Source organism: Tiliqua scincoides, chromosome 3 (assembly GCF_035046505.1).
Source record: "Tiliqua scincoides isolate rTilSci1 chromosome 3, rTilSci1.hap2, whole genome shotgun sequence".
NCBI lineage: Eukaryota > Metazoa > Chordata > Lepidosauria > Squamata > Scincidae > Tiliqua > Tiliqua scincoides.
The window spans coordinates 3,556,808-3,577,080 of NC_089823.1; the positions used below are offsets into that span (position 1 = coordinate 3,556,808).

Here is a 20,273-nt window from a genome sequence, read left to right on the forward strand (position 1 = left end):
CAGCTACGCCATGGATTCTACCAGCCATTGAGTTCGGCCTTGTGGTTTGGTGACAATCTTTTTCCAGATGGAGCCACCTGTGCCTTTAACTGCACAGCAGGCTGCAATCAACAAAGCGTTTCCTCCTACTGACCTGCAGCAATGACAGAAGCATCATGATTTCTGCCTGTCAGGGAGCTATTGGAGACACAGAGCCTCTGGCCTGCAAAAGGTGGTAACTCAGATGGGTTGGACATTAGAGGCAAAGGAGGCTGCCTTTCTCCTAGGGAGCTGCGCTCTGCTCTCCTCCTGCATGGCATGAAGCCAGCAGGGTCAATATTTGAGGACGGGAAATTTTGCACCTTCTTGCAAAAACGACCCATCTGGGAATCAAACACCATCATTCAATCACCCAGAACTTAATGTTGCTCTTTCTCCCTCTCAGTCTATCTCTCACCCACATTTGACAATCCAGACATGTGGTTGAAGAACAAATACCTGCTGTGCTGCCTCTTGAAGGACAAATACAATCAGTGCTGCCACTTTTTGGCACCTAACTGTTACCTCAGCAAACAGTCTGGGGCACAGATGTTAAGCACAGAAGTCCAAAGTGCCTTGCAGGATCAAACCCAAATCCACCTTGCCCCCCCCATCTGTTTCCAACAGCAGCCTCTAAAAGCTCATAATAAAGGTGATGGCCCTCCCTTGTTAGTGTTATCCTCAGATACACTGTCCCTGAACATGGAGGTGCCATTTAGCCACCGATTAATGTCCAGCTACTGTATGCTTGCAAGTGGCTGCCTGGCAGAGCAGCTGCAACCAAGGACACACCAACCAGGTTGGGGGATTCTTCCTGCAGGTGACTGCATGATTTTAAGACCTGTTCCACAGCAAGGAACTGGGGCATGGTTGAAAATTACCCTCCTCCAAAGAGCCTCATCTGTAGTTGGGGGGAAAGGGCACCTGGAACAGAGCTCTGATGGTGAAAACAGGTGACTAGAACTGGGGGTACCAAAGAAGCTTGGACATTAGCCTGCTATGGTTAAGAAAGTGCTCTGAAGGCAGATTAGAGAGAAGAGTGTCGGGTTCAGAGGGATTCAGCGCATGTGCTGAATTTTTCATTGTTTCATTTATGCAATCCCACTCATTTTCTGCATTGTTAAAAAAAATCCTATTTTCAAGTGGCGTCTTCTTTCATAGCAATGCTATTTTGTTCCTTCACAGTGCTGCAAGATGATGCTGTGTGCTGGGAAGGATGAGAGCACAAGGCAGTGCTCACCAGGAGATCACTGCGTGTTGTGGTGGTAAAGACCACAGTCTAAAAAGGATGGTCTTGTTTTCTGTTAGCCCCCCAACCCACAACAAATGGGCATCAAATGGAGATTTTGAAAATGGATCCCACTCTCTATTCCACTTCATTATTTCATTAGTTTCAGAAGAAATGGAACCAACACTGAATGTTGCCCATTTGGGTTGGGTTCCCATTCATTCTAAAAATGAATGCATCACCCTAGAGGAGCTCGGTTTTACTTTAGCCTGAGCTCTGGCTTTTCAGTCAGAAATGGTATCCAAGGAAGACCAACACAAAATGTCTTTTTAGAAACTGTGGCTGGGCCTAGAAGCGATTCTCCAGTAACCCAATGTTTGGTGCTTCAATTTATTGGCCCTGGAACAGGATTGCTTTTCACAAGCTGGCTAGAAAGAGGCCCCTCGTCTAGGAAAAATGAGCCTCTGAGCCAAGCAGTTGGGCATTTGTTTGAGTGAGATCAGGAACTGAGCCTGCTTCATCTACAAGCAGACACTGATGTCTCCTGTACAGGACAGTCTTCTCACTGACGCTGGTTTGGCTGCTTTCCCATCACAAGAGGCATTTTCCATAGGAATGGGTGTGAAAACCGCCCCAAGGGCATCACGCAGACAGACACACAGGAACTCTTGTTCCAATAGCTGCATGTTAATTGGAATCGAGGCGAGAATCAGCCGAGCAGCAGAAAGCTGGTCCCCCAGAACTGACTGCTGGTTGGGCAAGAGAAGCAGGTTGAGAAGCAGGTTCTCTGGTTGGGCAAGAGAAGCAGGGGGGCTGAAGCAGAAGCTTGGAGGCTATCCTGGGCTGCTGCAGTCACATATAAAACACAAGGAGCAGGGGGACCGGCAATTTTTGCTTTTGAGCAAAAGGGACACACAGGTTAGAAGAATGAAGCCCTCTTTGGACTGCCTGCTCGTCTGCCTAAAGCCTTTACATCCTCTAACAGATCACATACCAAAACAAAACATGTTCTTATAAACGTGGCTAGCCTGGCCTTGCAGATCCTGGCCAGGATTCACATTGCAGAGCACCAAATGCTCTACTTCTGCCACTTACACTGCAGTCGTGTGCCCTGTTCTCATTGAAAAGCAAGGGAATGTCTACTGTTTCTTTTTTTCCAAGCATTCAAGAAGCTTGATTAAGAGAATCAAGGTTAAAATCAAGGGCAGGTACCTGCCCTGAAAAGGCTTGATTTGGTCCAGAGACCACAAATTGATCTTTCAGGCTGTGGCTGCTGGCCCCAGCAGACTTTATTGTCCTACATTACACTGCTCCAGAAAAACAGCTGCCACAGTTCTGCATCAGTGTCCATCCTTTCCTCACAGTGCCCTGCAATGATGCTGTATTCAGGGCATTAAATTAAAAAAAAATGGCTACTGTCAGACACAGCTTCCCACAGGAGCTCTGCCTTTCATTTTCAAGCTGAAATGATTGGAAGAAAAAAATCTACTGTAACCAGGGGAGTAGCTCAAGGGGTGCAAAGCACTAAGTTTTGCAGGGAGCCTCACCATGTTGTGCAAGCAGCCCCTCCCTCCCTCCCCTCTTTGGAGGCCATGAGAGCAAAACACCTTTGCTTTGCTCCCACCACCTGGAAGGCTCTGAAGGGGAGGGGCCACTTGCACAATGTGGTGAGAATCCCTGCAAAACTTAGTGCTTTGCACCCCCTCTAGCTATGCCAAAGCCTGCAACTACTTCTCAGCAAACCACAAGCTTCACTAACAAAGTGATTAGGCCAGACAGGGGGCAGGACTACAGGGGCTTTTGGCCTGACCCAGTTAGGCTTTTCTTATATTCTTAACATTGTTGGCATCCTTCAGTCTCTGAAGACTATGGTGTCACGCTCTGAATGATGGTTCTGGAACAGTGTCCTGTCCAGTGTGCGAAGCCTGGGTAAAGTAGGTATGGAGGATAGGCTGTTACCCATGCAGCAAATCCCCCCCCTCCACGTCGCTGAAATGGTCCAATGGAAAGGCAGAGGCCAATACGGTTGGTTCCAGCGGCGTCGCAGGAGTTGCCAGAACGTGACTGTGTTCGGCCATGAACTGCCTCAGGGACTCCGGCTCCGGATTTTGCCTCGAGGTTGACTCCTGAAGCCTTTTCCACAACTGGATGTAGCCACAAGGCAGTGGAGGTTTGGGATCAGAGTTTTCCTTCTCTCAGATGAGCTACCTTCCCAGGCTGACGAGTCCCATCTACCCGGTGGCTGTTTAGTCGCCTCTTACGACAAGTACAGCCAAATGGAGGGCCTATTCTTATCCCCAGCCCCCAAGGGTAAATTTTCAAAGTACATAAAGAACAAAACACACTACATATAAAAACACGAGTCTAAGGGGGAGAAGTGAATGCAGGCAAGGCTCACAGTGCAATAAATTTGATCTTAAGGTTCAGGAAGATGCTGCCACCAGGTGGACATTTGTGGAAGGATGGATGCAGGAGGTCTGGTCTAGAGGGTTGAGCCTCCGTTTGCCTGAAGATAACATCTGAAGGTTGCCAGTTCGAGGCCACCCGCACCGTGTGACCTTGAAGCAGCTGACCAGCTGAGCCGAGCTATTCCATCTGCTCTGAGCATGGGAGGATGGAGGCCAGAATGTGAAGCCAGATCGGAATGAAACATCTGAATTGTTGTAGCTCTCGAAAGATAGAGCCTTCTTTCAATTGTAAAAATCCCTACGGGGATTTAAATTAGCCTGTCTATGTAAACCGCCTTGAATAAAGTCTGAGGAGAAATCTGAGGACCTAGAAAGGCAGTATATAAATGCCTGTATTATTATTATGCACAGGCCGCTGTGAGATACAGGAAGCTGGACTAGATGGGCCTATGGCCTGCTCCAGTGGGGCTGTTCTTATGTTCTTAACTACAATTCCCAGAAAGCCTTGCAGGTCTCTTGTGATCTGGTGTGCTCCCTGGGGCATTTGGTGGGCCGCTGTGAGATACAGGAAGCTGGACTAGATGGGCTTATGGCCTGATCCAGTGGGGCTGTTCTTATGCTCTTAACTCAAGTGGCATCCATTCTATGCACAATGCCGGCTTCATACTGGCCAACTCTGCTGCAGTAGCTGCTCAAACCTGTCAGTTTTGTGGGAAACTGTTCCACTATCATTGGGGAAATGCTGCTCCTCTTTTCCACGACCTTGCCAGGCTCCTTGGTCCTCACTCTTTCTGCCCAGTGCTGGCCCATCTGTGAAACCAACTGGTCATCTCCAACAGCAGATCAGTCAGGGGCATCCATCGCTGTCCGCCTACTTGCATCCATTCCTCCTCCTCCCCCCACTCCTTGAACTGGAAAAGGAAGGGGAGCAGAAAAGGAGGAGTGGAGCGGAGGAGAGTGCTGAGCAGAAGTCGGCCCCTCACCAAGGAAGGGGCATGCCACTTTATGAGGTCTCCAGCTGACCCTGCCTCAGCCTCATCTATTCCATGAAATCGTTCCAAAGACCAAGAATTGCTTGTTGACATAATGGCATGCACATGCTCAGTGTTGTACCCGGAGTAAAAACAAGGGGTCCCTCTGGCCTAAGGAGCTCACAAGCTAGACCAGCTATTTTTCTAGACTGAAGAGCCCCAAACGCTGTAACCTTTCCCCATAAAGAAGGTGCTCCAGCCCAGTTATCTTTTTGGTCGCTCTCTTCTGCACCTTCTCCAGATCCACTGTGTCCTTTTTGGGATGTGGCACCCAGAACTGAACTGCATCCCAGCTCAGTCTCCTATATGAGCAAGAAACAGCAGTTGGCAGCTTTAAGAGACAAACGGAAGGAGAGTAAGCAGGAGGCACAGGCAGCCCCTGGGCAACAGGGATGTTCTTTGGAGGGATGAGAGGTCAGGCATCTACATTCTGCCTCACCTCCTCCTCTGTATTTACAAATAAACCAAGCAGAACTCAGTTGCAGTGTATTCTGTTGCATGCAGGCACAACTGTGAATACTTAAATGTTTCCTATTTGGAGCACAGAGTAAGGTTTATTGGTGTCAAAGGGGGGCCCTGATGGTGGAAAGATGAAATGAAGTGTGTTAAAACTGGACTGACTGTACACTACACCGTAAGTCTTTTGCAGGCAGTTCCTGGGGCTGCTGAAGCCCCCTCCCCATCCAATACCAGCCCAAACCCCAAAACATAAGCACACCACGGCAGGTAGCGAAATATTTATTTTCGTAAAACAAGGGTCGTCATCATCAGCAAGGGGGTAAAAAAAAAATCTTTTTCCAGAAGCCTACAGTACAGGGTGTGGAAAGGAGTTGTGTCCTTTGCTTTCAGAGGGGCCAAGACTAAAGCGGTCCCTGTCCTTGGTGGAACCAGCTTAAGGTCTGGCTCCCTTCGCAGAAGAGGAAGGACATTATGCTGGAGACCAGCTTAGGGGGTGCATCTAGGCAAGTTGTCCAGACCCAACGCAGCAAGTCACACGTGGACTGAGGACCTAACGAAGGAGGCTTGTCGCCTCACGCTGTGCAGTCCCGGCTCTCTCTCTCTTTCCCCCTCCCCATTACACCAATGCATCAAGGGGGGCAAGTGAAGAATTCAAGAAGTTCAAGATTTCACCACACACACGGGGCAGGGGGAGGAAAGGGAAGCTTTCATTTTCAATGCACAAACCAAACTTGCTTCAAAGGAAACCATCACATGAATGAGGAAAGTGTTGCTGGGTGCATTTTTCCACTCCCACCATCTCTCCAAGGCCTCAACTCAGGGCTGGTCCTTCAATCCAGCAGAAGCAAGTGAAGGTCCAAGGACAAGAAAACTCAAAACAGCCCCCCTCCCACCCATGGAAGGGCACAGCTGCCAAGTGAAGAGGCATCTCCAAAGGCAGCCACAGCCCGGAATTAGTCAGTTGTTCTGCTACAGCAGGGTCCTTGATTCAGGAGGGCTCCTAAGCTCAAGGAAACACCCCCACACTTCAGGGCACCAGGCAAAGCAAGTGGGAGGAAACACCAGCACTTAGAAACATAGAGAGAGAGAGGCCTTAGAGAGGCCTAGCCTCTCCCTACCACAGTCTAATGACTAGCTCTAAAACCAGGCACTATCTCTGCAGCGGCAGCCAGGGGAGGGCTTCTCCCCAACCTCAGGAAGGGAAAGGCAGGCAAGGAGCTATAGGGGCTTCTTCCTGAGTGCAAAGGTGGCTGGAGGGGCCACAACTGTGTGAAGAGTATGAATGAAAAGCAGGTGGGAAAGTAAGGGGTGGTCACAGCAGGCTACCCCACCCCCATGTACAAAAATTTTTCAGGAAGAGTCTGTGAACAAGATATTGGATTCCTGGCCCAGAAGTCTCCCATGCTCACATCTACCCTACTGTTCTACTACAAGAATCATGTCAATTCCTGCAACAAGAATAAAACACCACAAGGTCAGGACCTCCACTGAGAATAGGAAGGGGAACATAAACCCTCCTGCAGCTGGACCAGCCACTGCCTGGGGACATATGAAAGCTCCTGAACAGCTCCCACCCATTTTCACAGGGCTTGGGCATGGACCTCCTGGTTAAGCACTGCTACTACAAAATTCACCTGCAAATCCACTTTTATCAAATCTATTTTTGCAAATTGCTCAAGAGGCATTTGTCCTATTTTCAGGAGAATGAGATTGGGGAAATGAATGAGATTGGGGTCTTATGTAAAAAAAAACCTCCCAAAAGGATTTCCCCATTGCACAGTGTCTCCTGACCCCAAGCAACTGGGACTGATAGAGATGTAAATGCCAGGAGCAGAGAATAAGAGAAAACAGAAGTTCTTCTGTCATAGCAGAGGAAAACCCTGAACAGTAAAGCAGCCAGGGATGAGGATGCACCTGCCCTCCCCCCCTCAGGTTTCAGCAGTCACCCCTTAAGGGTGTCTCTTCTACTGCTTCCCCCATTTCCTGTCTGTGTTGGTGCTGCAAGTGTGTTACTGAGTGGAAAGAACTACATCTGGCTGTAGTTACACAGCTAGAAGCCAGCCACGAGTGCCAAGAAGCATCTGGGGACCCTACAGCACTGCCTCTGACACAGCTGGCTGGGAAAGCCTCAAAAGCTTCTATTTGGCTCACTTGCAGTGTTTTTAGCAACATCCTCATTACCACAGCATGCATTAGAACACGTGCACAACTCCTTCCTCATCAAGCCACACACAGCCCACCAGAGATCCTATAAACATTCTGTTTTGCTGCCTGCGTAGGCCTGCAAAAGTCAGCGTTGACAACCATCTGGCAGGTTGCGAAAAATGGCCGAGTAGTCAGGTTTGGCTTGGTGGGTCACAAGTGGTGCTGAGTGAGAAAGTCAACCAAATTTGTTCTTCTGCCTACAGGAAGGGGGTGGGGAGCGAGGCTGAAGCCTTCTGGTTTCTCCTAACATCCCAAAAGGGCTCCAAAAGCTGAACTCTGAAGGTTCAAAACTGGGTCCCTCTGAGAGGAAGGCCTTCAGAAAAGAAAGTTATGGCACAAGGTGGGGGTGGGAGGCTTTGACAGATTCTTCCATGTCAGAGGTTTCAAAGCATCCCAGCTCCTCTGCAGCACCTAACAGAGATGTGGCCTGCACAGCGGACCCCTTGGAGAATATCTGAAAACTCACAAAGATCCACTCGGAATTCTCAGCTGACTTCCTCAGGGTGGCAGAAAAGGGTTCCCATCTAGGCAATGGGTGATGATCATGGTGGTTTCCAATGACAAGGGCTGGGGTGGGAGGACAGAGAGAGAGAGAGAGAGAGAGAGAGAGAGAGAGAGAGAGAGAGAGGTCCAGCCATCAACTGAGTCCCAGAGGACGTCTTGCGCTAAATGGTCTGAGCCGTCACCGAAGTGGTTAGATGAGGAGGAGACAGACTACGCCACAGCGGCCTCTGGTGTAGTTTTATTTACAACAGGAGTTGGTGCTGGAGGACGTCAGGATATTAACAAGCAGGAAAGACACTGCCGGAGGGGAGAGAAGAGAAAGAGTGATCTGGTCAACACTTGCCCAGTAGAAGTTTAGCACATCCCTGCCCATGCCAACCACTGATCACTCACAGGGTTCATATATTTTCCTCCACACAATCAGTAGTTAACATACACAACAATGGAAGGGCCAGAAGCATAGCCAGAGGGATGGCGGGACAGTAAGTACAGCGGCCATCACAACATGCTGTATACATGGCCCTTCACCACTGAAGCCATTTGGGGCAGCAACGCTGTCCCAAATGGCTCCGATGGCAAGGGGCCACTTACATAGCACGTTGCAACGCCCGCCATATTTACTGTCCCGCCACTCCTCAAGTTACACTTCTGGGAAGCGCTGCTTGCTTGGGTGGCAGCCGGCCTTCGATCCATCCGCAGCTTCTTTTGAAGCAAAGAAACTGGAATATGGACTTTGCCACTTGCCAGGGGCCTGAAGGCTGCCACAGTCTCTACAAGGGTATGATCACGGCAAGCGCTTCTGGAAGCCAATCTTGACTGAAAATGTGGAGCATAAATGACAACCTGTCTGCAAATGTGCAGTCTGTCCAACGCTGACTGCAAACAGGGTCCACAGCGCCCAAGGCGGTAAACGAGGCCTTGGGCACTATGGAGAAGTAAGGAGCAAATGTCTCACGTGGAGCTGGGTTGAGAAGAGACACGCAGCACTTTGGGTGTGCGCTGCTGATGTGCAGGATGGGGAGAGCACAGCACTGTGGCTGACAAGGGGACAAGAAGACTTGACATTCCCAAGTCTGCCTCTCTCTGTGGCTAACCCCATTAAGCAGGCCTTGCCCCTGATGCATGCAAGGTGCCTACCCTTGGGGGAGAAGGTCACAAGCCCCATTGCCCAATGAGCCTCACCATTGGAATCCACCAATTGGTTCGGTAAACCTGTGACGAATCAAGAATGTTGCAACTGCTTCAGCAACCTGAGAGGAAGAGAAGGAAATGTGATCGGAGATTAAGACACATCCTCTCCCTAACCCAAGATGGGAGACTGGCATCAGAGACGGCACTGTCGCTCTCACTAAGCAGTTACTGTATTTTCTACATTGTGAGCTGTGAGGGTTTCCCTTGAGGGTACAAGCTTTAAAACACAAACACACAGAGTAATGCTCTCTCTCGGAAATACACATCCCAACAGCTCAGAATATTTGCTTCAGATAAGAGGCAAGTACAATGCCCAAATGCTAAATCTGAGCCAGAGGAACTTGTGCTCTCTGCCTGCCTCCCCATCACAAGCCAGAGTGCCAAAGGAAAAGGAAACCCCTCTCTCTCCCACTTACACTGCAGCAGGAAGCTAGTGAACCAGGTGGAAGATTTGGAGGTTCTCTAGGGGAGTACCTGGGTCCCCATTCTGCTCCAAATAATGGAAGAAGTACAATAGGGTCCAGTTTGCCTTAAAATGAACCCAGTCTATTTGCCAAGTTTTCCAAGATTGACTAAGAGAATTTGCTCCATTTGCACACACAGAGACAACCCTGGGAATTTCCTGCCCTTCTTTTGTCTATTGTGATTCCAAAGGTATGCAGGAAGATCCTATGTTCTTCACCCTCTTTCCTTTGACTCTCTCCAGGGTGAAAGTGGGAATGCACTTAATGCTGGTTAATGAGTTCTTGGTGGGTGGAGCATATATTTGTGCCCAGTGAACACTAAAATAGCTGCACAAGAAGCTACGGCTGTTTCGCCACTCACTTTGTCTGGAGCATCCTCATGAACGGCATGGCCACACTGGGGAAGAACCTGCATCTGGAATTTCCCTGTGGGTGGAAGAGGAGATGGCATGACTCCCAGAATCCTCGGCTCTAGATTTTGGGTGCTCTACATTTCAGAGATCCCTAGTAGATAGCATGCAAGGCCGAACAAACTGTGCCCTGAAAATTAAAATTCTGCAATGAAAGCCAAAATCTTGATTTGTGCAAGTCATGGGAATGTGTATAGTTTTTTGTTTCATGCACTTCACTGGTCACAGACAGGGGCAAGGAGCTCCAGAATGCACCTCAAAGCCCCACTTCCAGCCAGTGAAGTTTCAGTTCAGCCTTGTCCTCACTTCCAAGATTCACCAGCTACATAATAGAACTTCAAGGCACTGTTTGCAGGTGTGACTGGAAACTTTTTAAAAAGGAAAGTCAAGTTTCTCAGGAGGGTGAATTCTGCATTCATCACCACATCATGCCACTTTTTGCACTGCTGTAGAGTGCATGCACATGTGTACCGACACCCACACCCCCTTGCCCAAAACACAGAATGCTAGCCATCATCACTTTGAACTAGGCCGTTACAAAGGACATATCAGCAAAGCACACAGACATAAGAGGCACTTTTTCAAGTGGGTGCTCCTCTTTTATTTAGTAGGGGAGAGTAACTGGCCTTCTCCACCCCAGCAGTGTCTTCCCTAGTGGCCGTCTGCTGGGGTTCTTTTATACCTTTTTAGATTGCGAGTCCCTTTGGGACAGGGAGACATTAGCTATTTGATTTTCTCTGTAAACCACTTTGTGAACTTTTTGTTGAAAGTAGTATATAAATACTGAATAATAATAATAATAATAATAATAATAATAATAATAATAATAATTGCTGCTGCTGTTGGCATCCTTCAGTCTCGGAAGACTATGGTGTCACGCTCTGAATGGTGGTTCTGGAACAGAGTGTCCTCTCCAGTGTGCGAAGCCTGGGTAAAGTAGATATGGAGGACAGACTGTTTCCTATGCAGCAAATCCCCCCTCTCCACGTCGCTGAAATGGTCCAATGGAAAGGCAGAGGCCAATACGGTTGGTTCCAGCGGCATCGCAGGAGTTGCCAGAACGTGACTGTGTTCAGCCATGAACTGCCTCAGGGACTCCAGCTCCGGCTTTTGCCTCGAGGTTGACTCCTGAAGCCTTTTCCATAACTGGATGTAGCCACAAGGCAGTGGAGGTTGGGGATCAGAGTTTTCCTTCTCTCAGATGAGCTGCCTTCCCAGGCGGACGAGTCCCATCTACCCAGTGGCTGTTTAGTCGCCTCTTACGACAAGTACAGTGAAACTGAGGGCCTATTCTTATCCCCCAGCCCTCAGGGGAGCTGATAATAACAATAACAATAATAATAATAATTCAATCACAGCCCAGAATGTTACACATTTACCTTGCATCTGACCAATTGTTAGATCTTTATCCAGCCTGTCGACACCTAAAAAAAGAAATGGGGATGGATGAAGTGAAGCAGAAGGGAAAAGTGTCATGAATAAGTACATGTTAGGCCTAGGTTGGCCTAGGTCAGGGGTCGGCAACCTTAAACACTCAAAGAGCCATTTGGACCCATTTTCCAGAGGAAAAAATACCTCGGGAGCCACAAAACCCTTTTGACACCTAAAATGAAGATAACACTGCATATATAGTGTTTTGTTTTTTTACCTTTATGCTCTTATAGGTCCCATTTTTATAAAGTAGCCCCCTCTTGTAGCTTTTATTTAGTTTTGTCATACATTCTTGTCCTGTGTTTTCAGACGCCTGGTCCTCTATGGTGTTTTGCCTGATTCCAAGGCCATTCTCTGCCTGGAGAATTATGCCCACTTTAAGCAAATTAGCTCCCCTTTCCCAACAAATGACCCTGGTTCTGCCCTGCAGTCCTGCTGGACCCCACCTCCAGGGTAGCTCCCCTGTTCAACCTGCAGAGGTCCTCTCTCCTGCCAGCAGCCTCCCACCACTACAGCAGACCCTGGATCGTCAGCAGGTCTTGGGCACAGCAGCCGCACTTCAAACTCCAGTGTCTCTAGCAGTCCCTTAGTCACAAAGACAGTTAGAGTATCCAGGGCAGAGTCCAAAGTCAATAAGCCAAGTCACAGTCCAAGGTCAGATTCCAAAGTCAGTCAAATCAGTCAGAGTATCCAAGTCAATAAGCCAGGTCAGTTTCCAAAGTCAACCTGCACTCCTTCTACAACCCACAAACCCTTCCTGCCTCAGGTGCTCTTATTACTCTTATTGCCCCTATTGCCTTCAAGTGGCTGCAGCTGTGCAGCACACTCTGCTGGATGCCCAGGCTTACCCTTAAAGGGGCCACTGCTGACACCACATCTACCTCCTCACCAGATCTTCCTGGATTCCAATACAAGTGGGGGGGGGGAGCAGATCTCTATACAGACCAGTGCAAAAACAGGGAGAAGGTGCAGGGGAGGGAAGATCTCTATATAGATATCACAGCAAGACCAGTGCAAAACCCCTTGCACACAGAGCCAACAGATGGAAGTTGGAGGGGGGGCAGATCTCCATACATACCAGTGCAAAAACAGGGGGAAAGGTAAGTCAGCCCCAGTAGAGTCAACGGGGCTTCATCCCAGGGATGCATGGACAGGAGTGCAGCCTGCGAGTGGCTCCTCTCCCTGTCTACTCAGAAGTCAGCCCCAGTAGAGTCAACGGGGCTCACTCCCAGGGGAGTATATATACACTGCATATATAGTTTGCGCTCCCCTCTTATAGGTCAAAGTTATATAATACACTTCCCTCTTCTAGGTCCCACTAAAAATCAGGTCCAGACCCACAGTTGGAGAAGAACTGTTTTAGATTGTGCACAGGTGAACTGCTTGTGAAGGATACTGTCATTCTTTACTGTCATTTACTTCTGTACTTCTGTAAATGCCTTTCCACACAATACTACCTCTGAACAAGACCACTTAGTACTACTTAACACTGTTCACAAAGGTGCTCTTGAACAAACAAGCTAAGAGTTCAAAACTGCATAAAATAAAAGGCATACTAACAGTGATTACTTCCCAACCATGAAATATGCTTTGGTCCTACATATACAGTATGTTACACATACAGTATACAAACATATACAGAATACCATCTGGTGCAGGGGTCTCCAAACCCCTTTCAAATTTCCAAGTGAAGGAAATGGAGCAGTGAGAGTGTGAGTGAGTGACCGGGGAATGCTGAGTAGGGAGCTTGAAGGCTGTAATCCTGTGCACACTTTCCTGGGAGTAAGCACAATGGGACTTACTTCTGAGGAGACACACAGGATTGTGCTCTAAGCTTGGGAGGAGGACAGAGCAGCTGCACTCAATTGCTTGCTTTTGCCTTGGCTCCGTGGGGTCAGGTTCGTTTACGCACCCTCCCCTACACGGGCAGGCAGCTGGCGCTGCAGCTCGGGTGGCAGGGAACGTGCAGCGGCGGCGCGGGCTCTTTGGGCAGGAGCACCCTCTCCTATGGGGCGCAGCCGCAGGAGGTGAGGAAGCTGCACCCGTGCGCTCGGGCTGGTGAGCAGCGGCTGCTTCACGGGAGGGGTGAGCCCCTCCCCCCCACGGCTTGGCCCAGCAGGGAGTCGCAGAAGAAGGCTGAAAGAGCCGCTTGCGGCTCCAGAATGGCAGGTTGCCGACCCCAGGCCTAGGTGAAGCCTGAACCAAACTAAGACAGTGTAACTGACAAGTTGCTAGCAGTTCCCAGCTGCAGGAATGTGAGTAAATAAACAAAAGGATTTGTTGTCTCTCCTTTGCTGGCCAGGAAGAACAGATAACAAGAATTACAACCAATTGGAATGTTTAGCACCTTAGCAGACAGAGAGGAGCCTTATCAAGGGTGACTGAGTGCAGCTGTGGATCTCCAGTTGGGAGGGATAAGAACTATGAGGGGTTAGCAACCAGGCCAACTTCAAGAAGGTTCTGTTCCTCACAGGTTCTGATTGGACAGTCTAATAAGTATGAAGTCACCACAGTACTATTAGCATAAGAAGTATAATAATGCGTGCCTGGGGGGGTGTTCTTTCTTTAACAGAGTTTTTGGGTGCAACATCCTGCACGCATGTGAGCTCCACTGACCATCATGGACACCTGGCCTCATAGGAAGCCTAGAGCTAAGAGATCTACAAGAGTAACAGACCCAGGTGAGAGACAGGTATTTATTAATATCTATATTATAGCCAGTTAGCTTTATTAGATAGCCAGCTAGCTTTATTATTTTATTGCTGATATGTTTCCTAGATGTTTATGCCTCTAGCATTTGCTGCCTCATTGTAGAGTGTGTAACCTTATGTACTTAATAAACTAAAATATCTTTTACTAAGTTGTTTCACTGTCTGTTGGGGACAAAGGTTCAGAATCCTGCCTAGCCGTTCAGCAAGGTACCAAGTGCTCATTGAGGTCTAGTACCTTTAGGACTGAGGCTTTAATTGGAGAAAGAGCTCAGTGCCTGCAAGGGATAGAATTAAGCCTAGGGGGTCTCAGTGTCCCTGGACTGAGGCACTGGCACGTATAGGGTGGTGGCAGTACTACTGGGCAAGGGGCCTTGAGGGCTTTAGGGTTCACTGAGAATCCAACCCCCCCCCCTTTGTTTACGAGAAAAAGCCCCTTGGTCTCCATTTTCTGTTCTGCAAGAGCATGCAACAGAAGTGAGAAGAAGAGGAAAGCACCCAGAACTACCAACTTACTAAATAAGAGGGCAATTAGAAGGGCCCAGAAATTCCCCTGCTGCTCTTCAGCTTAAGAGAAGATGATGTGCTAAATAGAATATATAAGCCAGTTTATACAACTGTCAGCTGAATAAAGTGGATTCATCTGCAAGTGCTGAGATTTACACACCTCTTTGTCCTCCCTGCATGTAATATACCCCTACACTCAGGAAACCACCACATTAAGGAATAGGATTCAGCCCTGCCCTTTCCCTGCAGTGCACATCTTCCACGTGCAAGTTTTACAAGAAATGCTAAGGAGGATTCCAATTCCCCATTCTCCCTGCCAGGAAAGCCTGAGGAGGAACAGTCCTGGATAAGCTGCATCACTTGATTTTACCAACTGCATAAACTGGTTTCAAGCTCCGTGCAATATCATGGCTATGAGTCCTGATGCAGCCTCCATGTTCAGGAGCAGTGTACCTCTGAATACCAACAGCTGGAGCTGCTTGCTTCATGTCCAACTTATGGCATAGGGAAGACATCTCACTGTTCACTATGGAAGCACAATTCTGAACTAGGATTACTCTCTGATCGGATCCAGCAGGGCTCCTCTTACATCCCCCAACTAATGCTTTTATAAGTGCAGTAAGCGTTTAACTACCTCCTAAGTGGCTGCTATTTGCTCTCCTCTATTTTTGCACTTTGACCAAAAGGCGTTTGGTAATTTCAAAATCTGTCAACAACGCAGAATCAGATTTTAGGATCATTTAGAACTGGTTGCCTTGTGGATTTGAGTGGTATTAGTAACAAGATTTTGTGATTGAGCCAGTTATGTTCAGAGAAGATGTGCCTGAGATTTTGGCTCCAAACCCTATGTTCTAACAATTCCAAGCAGACTAAACAGGATCAACAGTACAGAAATTGACTGTGCAGATGCCCCTCCAAGGGTGGATTCACATTACCGTTTCCTTCTAACAAAAGGGTGATCAGCACTCACATTCTTCCCTTGGTGAAAAAGAGCACATGGCAATTCAACTGAGCATAAGAGAGCCTTGATGGACCACATCAAAGGCCCACTTAGCTGAGCACCCCATTTCCCAAAGCGGGAGACTTCTACCAAACTGGAAGACAGAGCACAGCCATTAGCCTAGGAGCCATTGTTAGACCTCTTCTCATCCACCAATTTGTCCAATTCACTTTTAAAGTCACCTAAACTAGCAGCAAATGCCACAGACAAATTATGCAGCACGTGAGGCTGTGCCTCCATGTTTTCTGCCACTCACTCAGAGACCTGAATGAGTGGCAAACCAGAACAGATGTGCACACCTACCAGCCAAGAGTAGCAGCTTGGGAACAGGGCAACCGAGGAAGAGGTTGGAGAGGCCCCTAAACCAGCCATCCCAATACTTCTCCGTCTTTGACAGCTCAATCCGCCACGTGTACACTTGCTCTTTCTTGGTCTGCAAGGGGAGGGAAAAGTCCTGTTCAATGCTTACAACAAAGAACGGATCCAGGAAGCCGCACCATTTTGATGCAGAGGAAGTCATTAGTTGCACATCACTGTGTGCGGAAACAGAGACCCAAGTTCCAGCAAACAAGAGGAGGAAGCATCTCAAAAAGTGCGCAGTTCACAATGCCATCGCGCAATGTTTCTCAAACAGTGGTATGGGTGCCAGCAGTGGTACCCGAGGTGGTGTCTGGTGGTACCCCAGGTATCTAGGGATACTTGCAGGACCCCTAGATACCTGCTATCCAGCAGGAATGTGATGCAACGAATAGTAGGAGGAGGCTTGGCTTGGCGAGAAGAGCGCCAAATCATGCTTTTCTGTGCTTGAAGAAGCCCTCCTATCCACCATGAACCTCTTACTAGTGTCTGTCATCTGGTGTCTTACTAGTGTCTTACTAGTGTCATGTTGCATCTGGCCTCCCAAACCAGAGGTAACTGGCAATGATGTCATCATTAGTTACTTCTGATGATACTTCAAATAGGTGGACCATGTGAAGTGGTATGATGAGAGACAAATACTGGGGCATTTGGTGGGCCGCTGTGAGATACAGGAAGCTGGACTAGATGGGCCTATGGCCTGATCCAGTGGGGCTGTTCTTATGTTCTTAAATGTTGAAAAACACTGCTATTGTGCACAGCCCAAACAAACTACATGCCAGAGCTTCAGAGGCACAAAGCAAACACACACTCAGCCTGCCCAAATGGAGAAGGAATCTCCAGAGGAAGCAAGAAATATATTGAATTGCCCAGAGGAAGAGACACTGTCCAATCAAGGTTGGTCCTTTTTACCTGCAGATTCAGAACCCAGTGGATTTGACTCACCACAAGTTCTGAACCTGTGGTCTAGGACCAACCTGTCTTCCTGGATGCAACGGGAAGCGTGTTCCAGTCATGTCCAGTAGGTTTTCTGAGATGCAGGGAGACCATGCACAGCCTCCCTACATCTCAGAAGGCCCGTCTGAGGCCTTTGAGAGGCACTTCCGGTTTTTTTGAAAAACTGGAAGTTGGTCTTAGAGGCCTCAGGCAGGCCCTCCAAGATGCGGGGAGGCCACATGTGGCCTCCCAGTACCTCATAAAGCCTCCCCAGACACAACAAGAAGCCACCTCTAGTTGCATCTGGAGGTCCTATAAGAGGCCTTCCCGCAGATCCCATTATCCACAGGGTTCTGGGAACAGAAGCAGAATTAATTAGCAAAATTAACCCCTGCTAATTAATTAGCAGAATTAACCCCTGCTAACTGGGTAAGAGGCACTTTTTCAAGTGGGTGCTCCTCTTTTATTTAGCAGGGGGAGAGTAACTGGCCCACCTCACCCCAGCAGTGTCTGTTCTAGTGGCTGTCTGCTGGTATTCATTTGCATCTTTTTAGATTGTGAGCCCTTTTGGGACAGGGAGCCATTTAGTTATTTGATTCTTCTCTTTAAACCGCTTTGTGAACTTTTAGTTGAAAAGCGGTATATAAATACTGTTAATAATAAATTAATAATTAATAACAGAAGCCCCGCAGATGCCGAGGTCAGCCCGTATTTGTTTATTAAAATAATTACGTCACACATTCCTGCTTTACTTCTAAAGCACCCAAGGCAGCATACATAACAAAATACAGGTGTGTGTGTGTCCCCCATAAGAGTGGGAGATCGGTTCCTGCTGCTTTCATGGATACTGGAAACCATGGATAGCAGCAAACCCTGTAAGAAGTAGTTCACAAGTTGTCACATCGCTCAAATGACTTATCTTGAAATAGGACACAGTTGAGAATGAGGCTTCAGTGTTTATAGTTAAGAATGAGAGGCACTACCCAGGTGTTTGAGGAAGGAGTGTCATGCATAGGTGCAGTAAGGGCCAATTCAACCTATGGTCTGAACAATCCAAACCAGAACTGGAAGCCAGGATCAAACAGTAGTTTGCATTCCTGGTTTACAGGACAAGCACTAAACTTGGTTTACCAATTCAGACACAACAGCAAGCTCTGGTTACTGAAGTAGTCAGCCCCAGACGCGATGAGGAGGAGCAGAGCACTTGTTTAGGCGCCTTCTGACCACAGTCTGAAGGTCTGCCCAGATACAGTCATGCTCAGCAGACGCATGAAAACTATTCAGGTCCTGAATCCTGCAAGTTCTTGGGAAGGGTTTTTTTTACCTCTGCATCGTCGTCTTTCTTCCTCTTGTTCACAGATTCACCATCTTCATTCTCATCTTCCTCCTCCTCCTCTTCTATAATTCCCTCCACTATGGCTTTGGGGCCTCTGGGGCTTGCAGGTCCTTCACACCTGATTTAAAAAAAATCAGCAAGAAACAACTGATTCCTTTTCCATTTTAAATGTCCTATGTAATGTTTAATGGTGCGGCTACACTGGACTTGACAAATAAAAGAAAAATGATTGGCACGTTACCTGGGAACAGTAGTCTGTGCGCTTGGCCCAACTCTAGAAATGCTTTTGTCACTCAGAAGGCAGAAAACACTTACATATTCCTCATCTCTGGGATTACACAACACACATGAAAGAACACTGAGTGTTTAGTACAGGGCTGAATCCCAAGAACTGCAGGGGGAGGCAAGGTTCCCACAAAGCACCATTCTAGAGATCCCAAGGACTACCCAACACAGCACGGAGAGGAATAGCTCAGGCCCCTCCCCAAGAGGGCAGAAACGTCTCCTGAGTTAGCACAAAGCCCTTTGGATTCCAGACCCAGTGGTTGAACTGGGGTAACTGTCTCCGGGGAGGAGTATGGCAAAACAGACAGAGGGCCTAGCCCTAGCCTTTTCTCCCTTGTTCCTCTCACCACTCTTATCAGTCAGACTGGGGTTACTGGAAAATTCACAGCCTTTCCGCTGACACTACCCAAGATTATAAAGCAGACAGAAAGAAGCGCCTTAGGAAACCCCTTCTCCCGTTTTAGCATGGGACCCCTAAATCCAAGGGGCCCCCCCTTGAAGTTAAATAGTAATAGAGCTTAACCTGGTAGGAATGACAACCTAGTTGTTCCTGACTGAGCATGGACCAGGCAGGTTTTGCTGTGTAGCCTTTAGGCAAAGGCATTGCATTCAAAGAGCCTTAAGAAGGCATCCTAGGACAGTGGCTACTGAAGCAGGATGTCTTGGTACCCTTGTTTTTTGGATGCTGAGGCATCACAGAAGTCTCTGGGGGACTAGATGGGCCCCAAAATAAGGGGGGAGAGAAATCATTATCATTATTAACAATATTTATATACCGCTTTTCAACAAAAAGTTCACAAAGCGGTTTACAGAGAAAAATCAAATAACTAATGGCTCCCTGTCCCAAAAGGGCTCACAATCTAAAAAGATGCAAAACACCAGCAGACAGTCACTAGAAAAGACACTGCTGGGGTGAGGAGGGCCAGTTACTCTTCCTCTGCTAAATAAAATGAGAGCACCCACTTGAAAAAGTGCCTCTTATCCAGTTAGCAGAAATCAAAAATTTTCAACACAGCCTGGGAAAAATGTGGCCCGGAAGAAGGTTTAGAGGGGTGGAAAATACTGAAAAGTGCAAGCTGGAACCTGGAACATTCGTCTGTAGTGGGAAAGCCACAGCTACCGGCTGGCTGTTCTCCTCCCTCCTCCCTTTCAAACTGCTACCATTGCATATCCACACATGAAAAAGAATAGCATTTGCCAAAAGACTCGACCTACTGTTTGACTTGTCCAACCATGGACACTCTGGCAGATTCGAGATTCCGTATCTGTCCACTTTTCACACTACAGAGAAAGAAAAAATGAGAGAGGAGGATCAGCTCCTGGCAGCCATTTCTGAACAGAGCTCAGTAGCAGCAAATGCACCACTCGAAGAAGTCACGGGGACTGCAGCAGATGCAGTCACTAAAACCAGTACAGGAAACACCCAGAGCTGCCCAGCACCTCCATTCAATGGCATTCTCCACAGACTTGAATGTCTTGGGACGACTCCGAAGGAAATTCTGCATGCTGTTCAGTGCATCCATGGCAGTGCCTATGGAGAAAGGGGTAGGACACTTGTCATTAAGCACTTCGTAAAGAACCTCCTTCAGGAGGGGGGCCCAGAAATTTGCACTGACTGCAGTAAGAGTCAAGTATGCCAATATTATTAAAACAATATTTATATACTGCTCTTCAACAGCAAAAGGTTCGGGAAGTGGTTTAAATCACAAAGGGTGCAACCCTAACCCACTTTCCAGCACCGACATAAGGGCAATGCAGCTCTGAGGTAAGGAACAAACATTCCCATACTTTGATG

General features: G+C 48.1%; 1 protein-coding gene across 1 annotated transcript in view; it reads right to left on the reverse strand.

Annotated features, from left to right (window-relative positions):
• Positions 1-5,406: 5,406 nt before the first annotated feature.
• Positions 5,407-20,273, reverse strand: part of PPME1 (protein phosphatase methylesterase 1) — a 31,574-nt gene continuing 16,707 nt past the window's right edge. Inside the window, exons 7-14 of the mRNA XM_066621847.1 lie at positions 19,919-20,009; positions 19,694-19,759; positions 18,182-18,311; positions 15,868-15,997; positions 11,298-11,342; positions 9,870-9,934; positions 9,036-9,103; positions 5,407-8,150 (exon numbers count right to left, since the gene is read on the reverse strand). Coding sequence (XP_066477944.1) covers positions 8,132-8,150; positions 9,036-9,103; positions 9,870-9,934; positions 11,298-11,342; positions 15,868-15,997; positions 18,182-18,311; positions 19,694-19,759; positions 19,919-20,009 — 614 coding nt within the window. The 3' untranslated portion in view covers positions 5,407-8,131. The remainder of the gene's footprint in view (positions 8,151-9,035; positions 9,104-9,869; positions 9,935-11,297; positions 11,343-15,867; positions 15,998-18,181; positions 18,312-19,693; positions 19,760-19,918; positions 20,010-20,273) is intronic.